Source organism: Xiphophorus hellerii, chromosome 11 (genome assembly GCF_003331165.1).
Source record: "Xiphophorus hellerii strain 12219 chromosome 11, Xiphophorus_hellerii-4.1, whole genome shotgun sequence".
In the NCBI taxonomy this organism is placed as follows: domain Eukaryota; kingdom Metazoa; phylum Chordata; class Actinopteri; order Cyprinodontiformes; family Poeciliidae; genus Xiphophorus; species Xiphophorus hellerii.
This window is the reverse complement of record NC_045682.1, coordinates 12,076,803-12,094,556: the sequence shown is the minus strand read 5'-3', so window position 1 is coordinate 12,094,556 and position 17,754 is coordinate 12,076,803. Positions and strand designations below refer to the sequence as shown.

General features: G+C 39.2%; 2 protein-coding genes across 2 annotated transcripts; both read left to right on the top strand.

Moving 5' to 3' along the window:
* The first annotated feature begins 1,095 nt into the window (after nucleotides 1–1,095).
* LOC116728652 (uncharacterized) lies at nucleotides 1,096–5,495 on the top strand. The gene is made up of 4 exons (XM_032576923.1): nucleotides 1,096–1,383; nucleotides 2,143–3,224; nucleotides 3,519–3,835; nucleotides 4,205–5,495. Exons 1-4 carry the CDS (start codon nucleotides 1,198–1,200, stop codon nucleotides 4,558–4,560), a joined length of 1,941 nt encoding a protein of 646 aa, XP_032432814.1. The 5' UTR covers nucleotides 1,096–1,197; the 3' UTR covers nucleotides 4,561–5,495.
* Nucleotides 5,496–7,415: 1,920 nt separating this feature from the next.
* On the top strand, nucleotides 7,416–15,648 carry chrdl2 (chordin-like 2). Its single transcript, XM_032576936.1, has 11 exons — nucleotides 7,416–7,566; nucleotides 7,846–7,958; nucleotides 8,045–8,138; nucleotides 8,298–8,443; nucleotides 9,548–9,641; nucleotides 9,987–10,069; nucleotides 10,824–10,986; nucleotides 11,105–11,293; nucleotides 11,401–11,574; nucleotides 12,002–12,094; nucleotides 12,984–15,648. The coding sequence occupies exons 1-11, from the start codon at nucleotides 7,500–7,502 to the stop codon at nucleotides 13,115–13,117; spliced, it is 1,350 nt and encodes a 449-aa protein (XP_032432827.1). The 5' UTR covers nucleotides 7,416–7,499; the 3' UTR covers nucleotides 13,118–15,648.
* The last annotated feature ends 2,106 nt before the right edge of the window (nucleotides 15,649–17,754 follow it).

Sequence of the window (17,754 nt, the reverse complement as noted above, 5' to 3'; positions counted from 1 at the left end):
TTATGCAAATATACGTCAATAGATCTTAATTAAATGTTCAGCTTGGATTTAATTTAAATGTAAATCATGAACTTTTTTGTCGTTTTGATGTTTCTGAACTAAATCAACTTTATTTACTGGTTAGAATCCAGAGCTGTGCAGATCATTACCAACTTCAACTGTGATCTCCACAGAAACAGAGACGCTGACCACCAGTCAGATCCACTTTTCTGTGGAAAAACCATCCGGTTTCAACCATATTTACTATCTTTTGTGATGGTGGGGCGACAGGTTGGAGAAGGAGTTAGCCATTTTGGTTAGACACACTCTAACCCAAAACATTCCACACTTTCACTTTATTTCACTTCGTCCATGTAAAGCCAGATGGTAGTAAGATCATAGTCTCATACATGAGAAAAGTAACGATAGTTTTCCACTATCATCACCGATGATCTCCTCCACAACAACGTGGAAGACGCGTTCTCACTCTGTGCAATAATAGCACAACAAAGGAAAAAGCGAATAGGCGCCCCCTTGTGGTGATACCTACTCATCTCTAGGAACCAAGCAGTATAATGACTGTTACACTTACTTCACTGTGAACCGTTTAATTAAAGAAAGTTGTAAAATAAAAACAGAATTTTGCTCCACTTTTCAATTTTCTCTAATGTGTTTCGAAAAATAAAATCGAGTTAAAATAGCAGTAAAGCTGAACTGATAATGTGCAGTGGCTGCATAAAACAACATGGTGATCAAATTGTGTATTAACATGCAAGACAACAGCTCAGAGTGGCTACAGCCTCTAACAACTTTCTGCCAGCTGTTATTCTAAATTATGCCACAGCGTCATGGCAGCACTAGATGCAGTGGTGGGAAGTAACGAAGTACAAGTACTTCGTTACTGTACTTAAGTACAATTTTCGTGTATCTGTACTTTACTTAAGTAGATTTAATAATGGATACTTTCTACTTTTACTCCACTACATTTAACAGTAAGTATCTGTACTTTCTACTTCACTACATTTCTATATAGCGTTTCTTTACTCGTTACATCCAAGACGCATTTCAGTTTTTTGATTTGTTCGTTAGTTTGAAAGTATCCAATGGCAAGAGCAGAATCAGTCCGCTGAACCAATCCAAAGCGGGAAATAACCATTAGGCCCTCCCTCAAGAAGAGCAGCACAGTACGCAGGACCTGCAGAATCATTAACTCCCAGAATGGAGTCCAAGGATAGTCATCCTCCAGAAGACCTGCCCCACCCATGGCCTTATTTAAAAGATTTCTTTGAAATAACTGGGTCAAAAAACGCTTCCTGGAGATTCCAATGCCGCCTTTGCCTTCCCCGAAAGCATGAAATTCTATCTTTCAAAAATTCACCATCAAATTTGAAAAAACATATTGAGGTAAGTTAAGTTGCTAAACGCTATCGATGTTAAATTAATTTGTGTTAGTGAAGTTTTATGTAATCTTAGCAAGCTTTTTGTTGAACTCGACTGCAGTAAATAAATACGATTACTGTATATTGTTATAAGCTAGCATGAACTTGCAAGTAACAGTGATTACTGCGGTCGTGATCACGTCTCCCGCCATGAATGTTACATATAAGTTGACGCTAAACTCCTTCACGTCCTGGTTATTGAATAAATGTTAGCGCCATTAAAATAATCTCCATGTAACAGTTACAGTCATATTCAATAAATTAGAATATGGGTTCCAATGAGACGCAGTTGTCGCAAGTCCGGCGACATTGGCGGACATTCCCGCCCACAGAGTCAGCCGTACTCCCCCTGCCTGGAAGGTGTTTATTGTTTTTACCTTAGAATGGCCAACTCTCCGTTATTGCTATATCAATTTGATACAGTAGAAGCTTCCGCACTTCCCATATCTGTGCTTTTTGTCACTATTTTCAGGAGTTGAAACTGTTTAAGCCGTTGTTAACATGTCGTAACCTGCTTTTCCAAGCCGCCTCTAAATGGCAGCAAAACGCAAAGAACTTAGCACAATCAGAGGGATCAGTTTAAGATCACTGCTTTAAAGAGCCCATCCTTTCAGGATTTTTTGTTTGATAGTGTTGTGTGTTAACAGTTGATGTGTTTTATTATTCTTGTCTAATTTGTATAAATTAGGATTAAGATTTATAAAGAGCATATGTTTATTTTCAGAGAAAGCATGGCAGTCATCTCCAGCAATACCTTGCAATGACTGCAGTGGTCGTCAAAAGGAAAGGATCTGACTCCAATGAAGGTGCTTCAACCAGCAAGCAGAGAAAACTTGAGGAAAGCAGTAAAGTTTCTCAGAAGAGTGTTGACCATGCAGTGATAAACTTCATTGTCCAGGGTTTGCACCCTTTTGGAATAGTAGAACAGGCAGGATTTCGAAGCCTGGTGCAGCAGCTTCAGCCTAATTCTACTGTGATATCTCGTTCAACAGTTCGAACCATGATTGAAAAAAATACAGCAGAAATGAAGGCAAATGTGAGAAAAGCAATGCAAAATATCAAATACATTGCTACAACAACGGATTCCTGGACTTCACACCGGCAGAGCTTTGTTGGAGTGACTGCTCACTGGATAGATCCTGAAAGTCTTGAGAGATCATCGGTAGCTCTTGCTTGCAGGCGACTTAAAGGTCCCCACACATTTGACGCATTGGCTGGTCTCCTCAACGATATTCATACTGAGTTCAACATCCGGGAGAAAATTGTGAGAACCACCACTGACAATGGCTCCAATTTTGTTAAGGCCTTTAGGGTTTATGGCCCTGATGAAAACAACAGTCTGGACACATCTAGTTTAGGAAGTTTAGCTGAAGGGCACCAAGTAGTGGAAGCGAATGAAAATGAGGAAGACGATGCTCTGGGAGTGGAGGTAGAGGCTGTTGAGATTGGATCTCTCTTGGATGAAGAAGATGATAGTTCAGAATATCAGCTACCGAAGCATCATCGCTGTGCCTGTCATGTGCTTAATCTGATCTCAACAGTGGATGCCACCAAAGCAAACTCAAATGAGACTTACAAAAAGCTTTCATGTGCATCATTTGCCAAGTGTGGGGGTCTGTGGAACAAGAGTGCTCGATCTACAATAGCTGCTGAGGTAATTGAAAGAGAGTGTAAGCTCCAACTCATCCGCCCCAATGACACCAGGTGGAACTCCCTGTTTCTGGCAGTGGAACATATACTGAGGATCATCAAAGACAATGGAGAAGGGGCCATCAGAGCAGTTTGCATTGTACTTAAAGTTTCCATGTAAGTGACACTTAATAGCACTTTTTTGTCAGTGAGTCTGAAATAAGCATTACTGATAGTAGTACTGCTGAAAATTTACCCTACACAAACTATTTGGGAATAAAATCAAATTACAGAAACATTCTGATGGCAATATAACTTTTTAAGATTTATGCAAATGTTTTTGTTTTTTATCAGGCGCAATTGCTAGTGAATTGTAAAAAGACATGTTATTAGTATATATAACTTATGAAATAGTTAATACTAACATGTAATATAAATATACATTAAATTGTATAATTGTTTGTTTAACAGGTTAAATCCTGCTGAGCTTGCTTTCCTGACTGAATATGTTTCAACCATGAGACCAGTCGTCAAGGCCCTCAACATAATGCAGGCAGAAGCAGACGTCCATATGGGATGGCTGGTGCCCACCACAAGTCTTCTGAGTGTGAAACTTGACCGCCTACGGATCTCTGCTAAGTTCTGCCAGCCACTGATTGATGCACTTCAAGGAGGAATACAGCAGCGCTTTGGACCCATGCTTGCTGACCCTGAACTCATTGCAGCAGCGATTCTTCTTCCAAAGTTCCGAACATCCTGGACAAGCAATGATGACATGCTGAAAATGGGTAAATCATAAAAATTGTTCCTCAATGGCCATTAAAATTTTTTTTTTAAATACTCTATTGTTGTCAAATTCAAAGAACAGTTCCTGGTCATCAGAAAATATTACCTATAAATCAAAAATTTTATACATTACATAGTGTATAGTAGTTTATGATTTGAATAAATTATATCCAGTCTTCACCTTCCTTATTTGTTCCTCTCATACCACCGAGGAGCAAAATTGTAGGTGCTACCCATTATGGTCATATATATGTAGTTGTTAAGACCTACTTTGTGGTTTTAAAAGTATATTGGTGACATTTATGTGTCATTTATAAAATTTTGATGAATTATGTTTCCTATGTGGTATTAATTTTGATTGTTCTGTATAGGACTGGACTACATCAAGACAAACCTGGATCAAGAGCCAGTGCAACTCGTTCGGAACAACTCAAGCTCATCAGATGAGGAGGACTACTTCAGAGTCATTAAGAGCAACATTCAAGAGACTACCAGACAGCTAGATGCATATTTGGCCAGCACAAGTGATACCATGGATATTCTCGAGTCAGTTCCGGCAGTGTTTAATTTGTCTTTAAAAGTAAACACACCTTTGCCCGCCTCAGCAGCCTGCGAAAGACTCTTCAGTATAGCAGGACAAATTTTCTCACCCAAAAGAGCCAGGCTGGACTCTAAAAACTTTGAGAACCAACTTCTGCTTAAGCTGAACAAGAAATTCTTGCCGTGATGTTAAAATGAGAAGTTAATGTGGTGCTATGATTAGAGTAGGCTGACTGAAGCTGACCCCCACACTTTCTTCAAATCAATGTCAAATGTTTTGTGCAGCAAAATTTGAGTTTCTCCTGTTTTATCTTTGAAAATATCAATGGACGTTTAAAGGTAATTTTGACTTCGTAAATGGGGTAGGGGACTGGTTGACTTTTGGACCTTTAGACGCTCATTAATATCTTCAAAGGTAAGCAATACAAACAAACAAAAAATTCTGCATAAACAGCACAAATGTTTGACACCAATTGTCTGATTTGAAGAATGTGGGGGGACCAATTTCATTCAGATCAGGCGCACCCATATACAGAGGCTACAGAACTTTATGTGGCTGTTCCAAGTTGGACTCCTCTTCCTTGATTGAATGTCCTCAGCCCCTTTCTGTTAAGAGTTCTCTCAAAATAGCTGGCAAAAAAGTTAAGTTCATGTTTTGTTAGGACGAAAGACTAGATGTTTCCAAATCGCTTGATGTTTGTTAGGTCAGTTTAAAGTCCCTTTTTTCAGGGAAACAATTTTCTTTTGAACGTGTTTATTTTGAATTAAATAAAACATTTCAAAGGTATAATAATTTCTCTCATTTTGCCTAATTACATGTAACCCTGCAGGTCATCCCTGGAATTCTGATGCATAGAATAAAATATCTAAATCTAAACTGTCACAGGGGGTAAACACAATAAAAACATGCTTTATCTGCAGCATTGCTCATTAAAATGGTACATTACTGATTTATTAAAACTAAATACGATAGGTACACTTAATGACATTATATAAGCCGTTAGGTATTATGGTCGGCAAGTACTTTTACTTTTAATACTTAAGTAGTTTTAAAAGCTTGTACTTTCTTACTTTTACTTAAGTAAAATAATAATGTGGTACTTTGACTTTTACTTGAGTAAATTTTTGTCTGTGTATTTGTACTTTTACTTAAGTACATTGTATGAGTACTTTCTCCACCACTGACTAGATGGAGGAGCACTAGGTGCTTCCCATAGATGGAGGGGGAAAAATATAGCAGTCTCTCAGTCCACTGAGCAACACAGAATATAAGGAAGTAAAAAGCTTATTTATTATACTTTTATACCATCATAAGTCACAAATAGTGTTAAAATGTACATTTTCTGTGTGTAACTAATGGCACATATTTTCTACATTATACTAAAACAATAACTATGGTTGGGATTAATTCTCTTTCATGCTCAGTCTTTAGTGTAAGACAGTTCAGTTCAGTTTAAACACTTGTGGATTTAAATAATCTCTTCACTCCTTTCAGAGCCTGAGATTTAAAGCAACACATAAAAAAAAAACAAGAAAATATTTTAAACCCATTACTTTAGACTAGCAGCAAACTGATATGTAACCAAAGCGTGTTTTCTGATCGCTGGTTCAATACAGCAATCGGGTCTGGGAAAATTTCCCAGACAAAATGGAAAAGTTTCTGAACTAAAAGCTCCTGCTCCATCAATTTTCCGTAGGTAAATATGTAAATGTGACCATCAAAAGCCAAGTAATAAACTCATGTGGTATTTTAAAACTCAAAATGCACATTTCACTTAACTCTGACCCAGAAGAAGAGCTGTTGAATATAGTCATTTCCGACTATAAGCTCTCATTCCTTTTGCAACATTTTTCTGTTGGATAATAAAAGAAAATCTGAAGAGCCGCTTTGGAGCCGAAAGAGCCGACTCTTTTTAGTGATCCGAGCCAAAAGAGCCGGCTCTCTAAAAAGAGCCAGAATTCCCACGCTGCCGTGGGTCCCTCCCACTCTGACAGGTGATCAGTCCCACAACAACCTGATTCAGAAAACCTCACCTGCACACAGAGACCCCACTTTCAAGAATAAAAAGGGAAATTGATCTTAGAGTTTTCGATTCCCAGACGACACATCGGCTAAAACATAAACAAATACGTGAAAACTGATTTATACTGACCTACATTATTATGGGGAATTTCTCTGATATACATTCTGATATCAATTTTTTATTTTTTTCTTGTTTGTAGTCGCAGAAATGCAAAGTAGGTGTCTGTGTATATGACATGAACTTTTTACTAGATAAAGGTACAAAAGAAAAGCCTTTTCTCTGCTTTTCCACATGTAGCATTGTTTAATGGCCTGTCCTTGTTTCAATAGATTTGAATTGAAATGAACTGAATCCCATTCTCTCCACATTGGAAATGAATCACGCATGCGCAAAGCTGCTTCACGTCAGATTTTCCTACCATTGCATGGATAGAAAGCTATGTACGGAAGAGGATTAGGGCCACTGGAATTTTTTTTTTTAAAACTTTAATCTCAGAATTATGACTTTTTTCTCCGAATTCTAAAATTAAAGTTAGAATTATTTATTTTTCTCCAGTGGCCCTAATCCTCTTCCGTAGCTATGTCTATCTGTCTTTGCTAGTGCGCAGTTAGGATGTATCTGATGGCTAAGCGCATGCGCATTACCACAAGGTAGGACATAATAATGGGTAGCACAGATAGAACACCTGTTCTTTTGGCTCCCAGTGTAACTCTTAGTTTGTCATCACCCGTCTCCTCATATTTTAGCTTAACTTGGCGAATATGAATGTTTTGTATGTTTTGAATGCTCAGAGCATTTGCGCTTAGAGCAACAAAATGGTAAGCAGTTCTTTATGTAAAAATTGCTGCTTTCCATATTTGGACGTTGCCTGCACAATCCTGATGTTCACTCCACTGTCATCACAATTTGCCTCCTGAAGAAGGCGCCATAGAATAACCTAGACAAATATCGGATTTTCTTTTCCTTTTTTTTTTTTTGTTCTTCCTCTAAATCTTTGTTTCACACAGTCCTGCAGTTTTTTTTTTTTGTTTTTTTTTACGTCTCACTGAAGCGCACATGTATTGCGCACCGAAGACTCGGTCACGCACATGTGGGGGAAAAAATGAAGCCTAAGTTTTTGTTCTTTTTCATCATGTGGTTTCCATCCGCGGAGCTGAAACCTCGGAGAGGTAGGAGCCGATTCTGTTGATGACCTTTTATCTTCTTATCCCGATCAGACGCGCGGAGGCTTTTAAAATGGGAGGAAAGAGACAAAAGTGGGGCTCCGCTCGGATCGTGTCGTAGCTTTGATCTGAGCCACACATATGGCGTTTTGTTAAACCTATTCTGTCATAAAAGTTTAACAATAATAATAATAATAATAAACAGTATTTGTATTAATTGCGAAAAAAATGTGACGAGGTTTCTGTTTTGAGGGAAAATGTCGGTGGTTTATTTGTGACACTCAGGCTCCGGAGTGGTTTGTACTTTTAAAGACAAAACCTACAGACCAGGAGACAGCTGGCATCCCTATCTGGAGCCTTTTGGATACATGTTCTGCATGCGCTGCGTCTGCACAGAGGTACTTTTCCCAAACCAGGGGGATTCAGTCCGTAAAGGACAGTGGGTGGATGAAGGTGCTTTTAAACATGTCACCTCTTCCCTCAGACAGGCCATGTGAAGTGTAACACAATCAAGTGTCCTGCGCTGACGTGCGAGAACCCCGCGACAGAGCCTCAGCGGTGTTGTCCAAGGTGCACAGGTATGCTCCGGGGCGTTGGCATCTCCGGGCGCCAGAGAGAAGCGCAATGACGGTGCGTGTGTGTGTGTGACGTGTCCTCCTCCTCCTCCTCCTCCTCCTCCTCCTCCTCCTCCTCCTCCTCCTCCTCCTCCTCCTCCTCCTCCTCCTCCTCCTCCTCAGATGAGCCCAGGATTCCCGCAGGACTGAGGGCGCCAGTCAAAACCTGCAGCCACAACGGGACTGTCTATCAGCCAGGGGAGACCTTCACCACCCAGGGCCTCTTTTCATCCAGGCAGAGCAATCAGTGCGTCATGTGCACATGCTCAGTAAGTTCCATCCAAGTCTAGGAGAGTCATCAAGATTTTTTCTATATTTTGAATGTTCTGGTTAAAGGATATACATGTATAAAACAATAAAAAGTAATTATAGAGGAAAACATCCAGCAGCAGTTTCAGGTCCCTGCAGGAAACTGGAGCTGAGTGCTTTAGTTGGATGAGGATGTTGCTCTGAATAGTAATAATTAATAATTGTGCACTGGTGATGTGGTTTAAAACAATCATTTCTAAACATAAGATTTATTTAGTTTTTGCTCAGTGAACAAATGTATTCAATATAGAAGTTGTATTTTTCCCCCCTAATTTTAAAAATAAGATTTAGCTGCTGCAATAGAAGATTAATGTATTTTTTTTTACCAGGTGTATCAACAAATAGATACGGCATTGTACAGTAAACCAAAAACTGCAAGTAAATGAGCTGTAATATCCATTTTTGACATAAGAATCATCATACTGCTGGGATCTCTGCACTGCCATCATTTCTAGGTTATTTATCCTCAGGTGGTTAAAATGTAGAACGCTACATGAAACTGTGCGGAACAACTTTAATTTTGCACACTGTTTCTTTTTATGTGATCATAATTGTATTTTTCCCCCCCCCCGCCATCTGTGCCCGCCATTGCTAATGCTGCGCTCCACAAGCGGAGGCACATTGTGGAATCACATTAACAGTATGTGCAGAAGGTGAAAACATCTCACTGTAGTCGCGCTCGGTTGTGATCACCAGAGGAAAAGCAGAGAAATGCAGCCAAAGCTGAACTCGATGTGGCGCTCTTCGCGAGGCCACCTGATGTGAGAAGTTAATGAATCTGAAAATGTGTAACCATAAACTCGGCACCAACAGTTTCAAGTCATATTTTTTTTGTACAACAGAGAAATTGTGTCACATTTCCTCCATCTGTTGGATTTCTCAATTGCAGTTTTGTTTTTGCCATAACCAAATTGAACATAGATCACGTTCCTTTTGTTTTATGCAATATATTTTATATAACTAAATAAAAAAAAAAAAAAGTCAGGTTATGATGATTATTTCAAAGTTGGAAACTTTGGTGATGATTTTGTTTTCCTTTCTTTTCATTTCGTTTCTCTTCACAGAATGGAAATATCTTCTGTGCTCTGAAAACATGCCAACCTGTCGCCTGTTCTTCACCGGCTTCTCTCCCAGATACCTGCTGTTTGGTGTGTAAAGGTAGCCAAACTCCTCCAGTTGGATAAAAAAAATTCACATTTTTTTTTGTTTTCATCTTTAAAAACATGTAAGTGTAACATTAAGGAAGGATTATAATTCTGTAACATGTCTGATCTACACTGATTGTAAAAGGCAAGTTCATTGGTATTGAAAAATAAACTGATATTGAACTAAAGGAGTGCATAATAATGGAAACTAGAGAAAAGCTGCACTATATGGTACAAATGAATCATGCAACTGCTACAAAGCATACACAAAAAAAAAATACTTGGAATGAATCAGCAGGAATAAAAAATATTTCAGTCTGAATGTCGTTTCAAACTTAAATTTCTTTTTCCTTCTCAGACCACAGCAGCAGCAGCAGCAGCAGCAGCAGCGGCGGCGCATCGTCCGCCGAGGATGGAAACCATCAGCTGAACAGAGGCGTCGTATGTATCGTATCTTAGACTTTTTCACATTTTAATCGTCTTATTAACAAATACATCATGTAGGTTAGATAGGCCAACACAAAAGAAGTGGATGAATTGTGAAGTGGAAGGAAAGTGAAACATGAGACCCCGGTTGCTTTCACAGAGGAGCTGAGAATCTGTCACACCGACGAGAACTGCACTGGGGTATCAGACTTAAGGCGGCTGAATATATACACATCATATTTTTCATTTATAAAACACATTTTAATGTCACTTTCCTTCTGCTGCACAATTATGCTCTACTTTGTGTTTTTCTATCTCATAAGATGATCTAAAAAATACAAAAAGGTAAATAGTTGTAACATGATAACATATAAAAAGCTGGAACTATAGATGGAATGAAAGATGCAATTTAATAAAAAGAGCATTTAGTTCCTGACGAGGATCCTCTGTGTTTTTATCAATTTCTACTCTTTAGATTATTTTTTGAGGTACTGGGTTTGATCCAGAGATTAAAGGCAAAGATTTCCATTTTTCCCCCTTCAGCTTCCACAAACCGTTTGGCCACAGCGACTACCCTTACTGGCAACCTTTCTTCCTTTTAAAGTAGCTGGAAAAGATGTGAGCGTTTCAGACGTCTGCAGCCAGCTTTTTATGATTTAGGACATGACGTGACGCTCCCGCAGCTATCAGTCAGAGGGGAGAAAAGCAAGCTGAGCCAACAGCTGAATGGATGACCAACTGTTTTTCATTATGTCTGTATTCACGACAGAGGCATTCAGTCGACCAGTGTTCTGGAGAGCAGAGCAGGGTGAGGTCGGACCGTGCCACCAGGACGAAGGTCTCTGCCAGGGCTCTGAGCCTCAGCAGGCTCAACCTCAGAGGGGCCTCGGAGACCACGGTGAGGATTTTGCTGCAGAGGAAACACCAACGAGGTGAGGCTTTTATGCGCAAACATAACAATAGTATGTGGCCGTTTGAATTTATTGGCACGTTCCTCACACGTTTACGATTGTTCCCGTATGCGCCTCACGTGTTTCCTATTTGCCTCAGTGTGTTTATACAACGGCAAGACGTACTCTCATGGAGACATGTGGCATCCAGTTTTGGGGAAGGTCCTGGAATGCATCGTTTGCACTTGCATCGATGGCCTCCAAGACTGCAAGCGCATCACGTGTCCGAGCCAGTATCCGTGCCAGCATCCAATAAAATTGGCGGGTAAATGCTGCAAGACTTGTCCAGGTAAAGTTACATGTGACTCACAGGCACGGCAGGGTGATTACACTGAGAACCATGGAAACATTTTATCCTTTCAACCTCTTTCCCTGTGTTTTTTATTTCCTCTGCAGAGAGAAAAGCTGAAATGAACCAGACAGAGTGCTATCTTGGGTATAAAAACAACCTTTTGGTGTATAAAGTAGAACCAGCCTTGAAAGTTGATTCTCCCAACACGGTTAGAATCATCGCTGCTGAAAGACAAAGTACTGCTGAGATTGAAGTGCAAGCCTGGAACACAGCAGAAGGTATTGTGGACTAGAAAAAAAAAAAAACATTTAAAAAATATGTCTGCGAAAGTCAGAAGACAGGATTGTATTAAACTGTGTTTGTTCAAAGATTTTGTTTTCACTTGACAGAAAATGTAGTAAAGAACTGTCGATACGAATGTTGTGGAAAAACATATTTGCTTCTAAGTTTATTCTCTTGTTACTTTTTGTGATCAAGTTAACTATTTCAGATTAAGCTCATTTTAATGTCAGGGAACCTGAATAAATTCAAAAACTAGTTTTCAAGTGACGATTTCATCAAAAGGAAGGGGAAATGCATGAAAATCAACTTGAGGGATGATTGAAATGAATAAATAATAAAAATAATAATCGTCATACATTTTGTTTTTGCTGAAGTTTGTTTGACAACCTGAAAAGTTTAAACATGGCAAATGTCCTCGTCTAGGTATTTTACAAATAATGGAGATTGGCGACGTTCAAAGGAAAGACATCACAGATCATCCAGAAAATTACACTCTTCTTACCGCTCTCGATGAAGGTTTGTGTTCTTCTGTTTTTATTCGTGTTTTCAAACACATTCATGATGCAATTATGATGGTAAACTATCTGGAAGGTCACTCTCCATCTACTGTCAAAATATTTAATATATAAATGTTCAAGGTTGTTACATTTTAATTATCATTCAATGGCTTGCAGACAACTGTCTAAAGTTATCGCATGCTTTGTCGTGCATGAAAAGAATACAAATCTTAATGCTGTTTTAGTTGGTAACATACAGTGTCGTCCACTTCTAGATATAAATGATAAAAAAAGTTCACATTTTATTACAGCAGCATATTTTTCAATGATAATTATAGGTTGGAATAAGAATCCAACCTAAAATTTGAGTATGCCCGTCAAGAATATATCAAAGTAATTACTGGTACATTTATCAGTCTGTACACAAACTCTTCTTCGCATCTTCTGTAACATTTCATTTACAAATCATGCGCTTTTCCTGGGTTGCTCCCAAATAACCAGTTAGCATGTAGATGCTGTGGTTATGGAGACTTGTTGACGCCAAGATGAGACGAGGAGCCGAAAACCAAAGCCAGGAATCCTGACACAGAAAAACAAAGAGCTTCAGCATTTGATTTTTACAACGAGGTCCAGCTGATCTGGATTAATGAGCAAATCCACCCACAAAAGACTGGAAGAATGGACTCGCATCTTTTAAGAATATCCTCTTGTTTGTGTTTTGACAACAACAGAAAGGAAAAGAATCTAGAAACCAATTAGTGGATTATCACGTTATGAGACTATATAAAATCTCTCTGTTTACTTGCTTTATGAGTCCTATAGGTATTTTGACACATGTTGCTCAGTTTCTGTTTCTCTTATTTAAGTAAATTTAAATGGGTTTTTTTGTTTGTTTGTTTTTTTTTCAGACACGTGGAAAAAATTTAAAGAATTGGGAGAAAACCTGAGCAGAGCTTCTCAGACCACCATTTGTGGAAACGGCATTCGGGAAATAGTGACGTTCTTGAATCCAAAGCAAACTGAAGGCCTGTGTTCACCATAGCAACCACTCGTGATATCAGTATTCACACTCAATTGTATATCAAAAGACAGATGTTATTCATACAAGCTGCACTTGTTTTTTTAATTTTATTTTATTTATGAAAGTGAACTTTCTTACTCTTAAAGTTTTTTATGCATCTTTGCCATTTTTGTTTAGTATCTTCAAACAGCGATGATGTTGACATCCGTCTTGGTTGTTTACGATTCTTGTAATAAATCTAAACATTATTAGACTTGATAAATTAGGCTTAAAGCTAAGAATATGATGACGATAGACATATTGCACTAGCTGTAATCACCTGTTGCTCATTACATTATGACCAACAACAGGTAAAATGGAAAATGCCGCTTTGCAGTTGCAGCTGGCAGTGAGTTTATTAATAACACAGGATATTAGAATAGGGATAGCAGGAATGCTGGCATTGTGTACTTAACGTTGGATGTGTCGGAAGAGAAAAAACACGTAATTATAAGAATTGAGGCGATTTTGACAGACGACAGATCATGATGGCTGGACAATCGGGTCGTAACATGTCCACAGTGGCAGCTCTGGTGTGATGACTGGTCCCAGATAGTGGTGTTAGGGCCGTTAGCACCACCAGTAGGGGGCTACACATTTTCTGGCCTCAATTCTCCCAAGACCAGGACCACTGGCAACACTCGGGCCACTAAAAGATAACTTGATTAGCGTGTCATCAAATCTAGAGGACCCCAAAGTGCTACAGACTACCTTCAGTCATTCACCCATTCACATGCTGATGGCGGCAAGCTACTGGGTAGTAGCCACATCTACCCTGGGGCATAGCGACAGAGGCCAGGCTACTGGACCCTCTAACCACCATCAGCAGGCCAGGCAGCCATTGTGTTCAAGGACATAATGACAGAATTAAACCAGCAACCCACCAATTGAGGGATGATCTTCTACCATCCGTTGCCACTATCCTCCCTTTTACTTTTACCCTTTCATGTTCATTACTGTCCACAACATCTCTGTTTTCTCTTTCCGTCCGTGGTATTTCTCAGATTTCTCATTTTGGATTGCAAAGTTTTCTTCTTCTGCATCTTTTCTTCTTACTCCACCATCACAATCTCTGGCTGGTTAGCCATCTCCTGTCAGACTTATTATTCTCAGCTACTCTTGTTGGTTTTTCCCATTTTGACAGCAAAACCTTCAGCCTAGACTTAGCACTTAGGTCACAAGTGTTCTTGTGCACTATTTCAGCCTCTTGGTAATGACATCCCGTGTTTACTTTTCTGGTCAGAAGTCTGTTATGTCGTTGACCGTTTCAGTCTCTTCACAGCCAAACTCTCTGTTCCTGTCTAGTGCGGTAGAACCTGATCTTTATTACTCCTCTGCTGCCATGAGTTTTGCCTTTGTGTTTTCCTTCAGCCATTGGTAGCACTTTGTAGGTAAAAATCATCATGATTCCACTTGGAGCTACTCTTGCATATGAGATTTTCTTGCCAGAGACATTTAGCAGTTCCTCTTTTGGGGCCATATTTCAGGATCTTTGATGTTTCATCCTGCCTGATGCTCATTAGTTGCTCCTTTAGCTTAGCATACACTCTCGGGACTAAAGGTAAAACCCTGCTAGTGCAATGAAAGAAGGTTCCCTGTCTAACTTTATATCCATTCTGGAGCTTGAGCAATTTAATCGGAGGAGTGTTATTCTGTTCACATTACCAGTACGCTGGTAGAAACCAGCTCCTTGTTCTACAGTATGTGTTGCTTCATTCAGAGGTTCTGGACCCTCAGCTAATGAGAAGTGATTGCTTGCGGGACGTCCATGCTTTTTGCATTTACTCGGATTATCTGATATTGGGATCCGTTTGGGTGATCTGAAACTTTTAGACAAAAGTAAAGCCAGAAGGAATCTGTAAAGAGGGAAATCACATTTTGCCCTTATCAGAGGCCATCAATTAGGATTCCCTTTGAAAGATTTGCTTAATGGATATGCCTCTGGTTTAGAGGAGTAGTGAATCACTTATGTTGTACCTGACTTGTGCAAATTGTAGCCTGTTACATTATTTTTGTAGCGATAACATTTTGAGAGGAATTTTGCTTCAGCAAACTATTTGAACAATTGTTTTTGATGTGTATTTTTGCATTTAACTTTAAAGAAGGCACAATTTCTTCTGCATGTGAACAAGGTTGTTATTCATCACTTGTAAATATTAGCCAAGGTTTTGTCACATTATTTATAGTATACCGGTTTCTGGCTGTGCGTATTTGTCTGTTGAATGTTTTTTTTTTTTTTTTTCATGAAGTAGCTTTTAAGCGTAGCTTTCAAAAAGTACAAAACTGTGCAAAGGGTTGTAAGAGAACCCTCCCTCTGATGTTAAAACCGTTTTTATGTAGCAGAAAGATTTGGGTTATTTTTAAACCCTGACGGCTTTCACACGTCTCCAGTAATTATATTGTTTGCTGTGGGGCGATATATCTGAACGCACTTTGTACTTCACGCAGCCATTTCGAACTATACAGTGTTGCCTGATATTTTACACCATTAAAAACCAGCGTTTGACTGCTCATGGCTGTTTCTTGTATGTTCCCCTTGGAAGTATGTGCTTCAAACAAGATGTGCCCTCCTGCTCAGAGCTGTGTTTAACAAAGAGTTGCTGATTCATCACAGACCTGCACACTGCCTGCTGCAGCACAAAGGATCTAGCAGCACTATCGCCTCAAGGTTTCTATTAAGCAAAGCTCTTTAGATCCGTATAAGCCGTGTTCTTGGTAGAGATGGAATATTTTTGGTGGCATCGAGTTGAAACATTCAAGAGAGGCACAGTTGTTAGATCATTGGCATGAGTGTTATATTAACTTTGCCTTATTACTCATTTATTTGAACAGTTCTTTTACCCAGGGTGCAGCCATTATACAGAAAACAGCTTCAGTGATTTTCAAACCAAAAGATTTGAATTTATCGTGATTGTTTTTTTTGTTTTTTTTTTCTAAACCAAACAGGGATTTTGAACTAAAACAACACACATACTTGTGGGCAGGTCTCTGAGAAGCTAGCAACACAAAGTCTTCAGAAATGAAAAACACACAGAAGTTAAAACATCAGATGAAATTTTAAGCCGAGAAAAGATCGGAGCCGACAAAACAAGCTGGCGGGAGATTGTCAAAGCAAGATAACCTTGAATAAAACAGTCACAGCATTTGCACACACACAGACAAAATGAAATAACTTTCATCCATTGTTATTTTGGTTTGAAAGCATACATCAAAACAGAACCACAAAGCCATGGTAAATAATTCCTTGAGTTATCGCAATAAAGTGAGCAAGAATGGATAATTTACATTATGAACCATTAAAAAATTATTTTTTACATTAAAACTTTGGTTGAAGAAAAGACAAATATGCATAAGGAATTGCATTACTGAGTCAACAAAAATGTCTATGAAAAGAAAATGCGCATTTATTAAAGAAGATCGTATCTTTAAACCAGTCATGTAAAAGCGCTCCCATCCTGTAATGTTTGCAAACAAATACAAATGTGGACTAATAAATGGAATAAGATGCAAATAAAAAAAAACATTCAGAGGATTATTAGAAACGAAACTAAGATCATGATTTCATTTAGATCCGTCTTTGCTGGCTTGTTTGAAAAGTCTTCCTTTGGTGTAAAGTTTTGTTTTGCACCACAGAAGCCTTTATCGCCTTTATTTCGGGGGTTAATAACTGTTCTGTCTTATCTGCCCCCTCAAGGGGAATCTGTTTTGATTCAACATAAACCAACCGAAGCGATTCTTTTTTGATCATGGCGATGTCCTAACCATTAAATACCATTCCTGTGAAGTGAACTGTTGGCACCAGAGGCGGATCTCTGCTCAGCCGCTCTGTGTGTCGTCTTTCTGCAGCCCCTGCTTGATCAACAGGTGTCAGTTTATAACTGCGGTTCCCATGACTCAGTCACCATGCAACTGCAGATCCAGTCGACTGAGCGGGCTCTTCAGAAAAACCTTGCTTCCCTTCTCTGTGAACTTTCGACATGCTCTCCCCGTCTCTCCCTCCCTCCACTCGCCCTCCTCCCTTCTAGACAATGACCCACTGTGTTTCTTTCACACTTTGCATCAGACAGTTCTGTCCAGCTCTCACCGAAGGCATGGACCAATATTTTGAAAATGACGCACTTCCCCTCCACGGCTTCATTATGTTCACAAAAAAAAGAGAGCTTTCATATTATCTTGTGATTGCTCTCTGACCCAGCTGATTGCAGCCATTTCTCCTCCTCGCTGCCCAGAGAGAAGGAGCTGTGGCCGAAAACTGTCAGAACAAAACAAAACAACTTACAACTTACGCTGAGAGTACTAAACTCTTAGCTTTTGTGAAAAGATCAGCATTTCTGAAGTGAGGTTCCTTATGAGCAGTCAAATATTATCTTTGCATCGACATTTTGCATAAATTCAGCCGATGCTGGAGGCTGAAGATGATTGCAAGACATCTGTGCATTTACATCCAGTGTCTTAAAACAACTCCAGTTTCATCTCCTCAGTAAGGTAAATTATTATAAGTTGCTAGAAATCACAGAATAATGTCATAACCTAAGCTGTCTCCTTCTGATTGTAGTAGGCGCTATATGGGAGATGATTAATCTAGTTGGAGTGACAATAGGTGAGTCAAAAATGGCCTA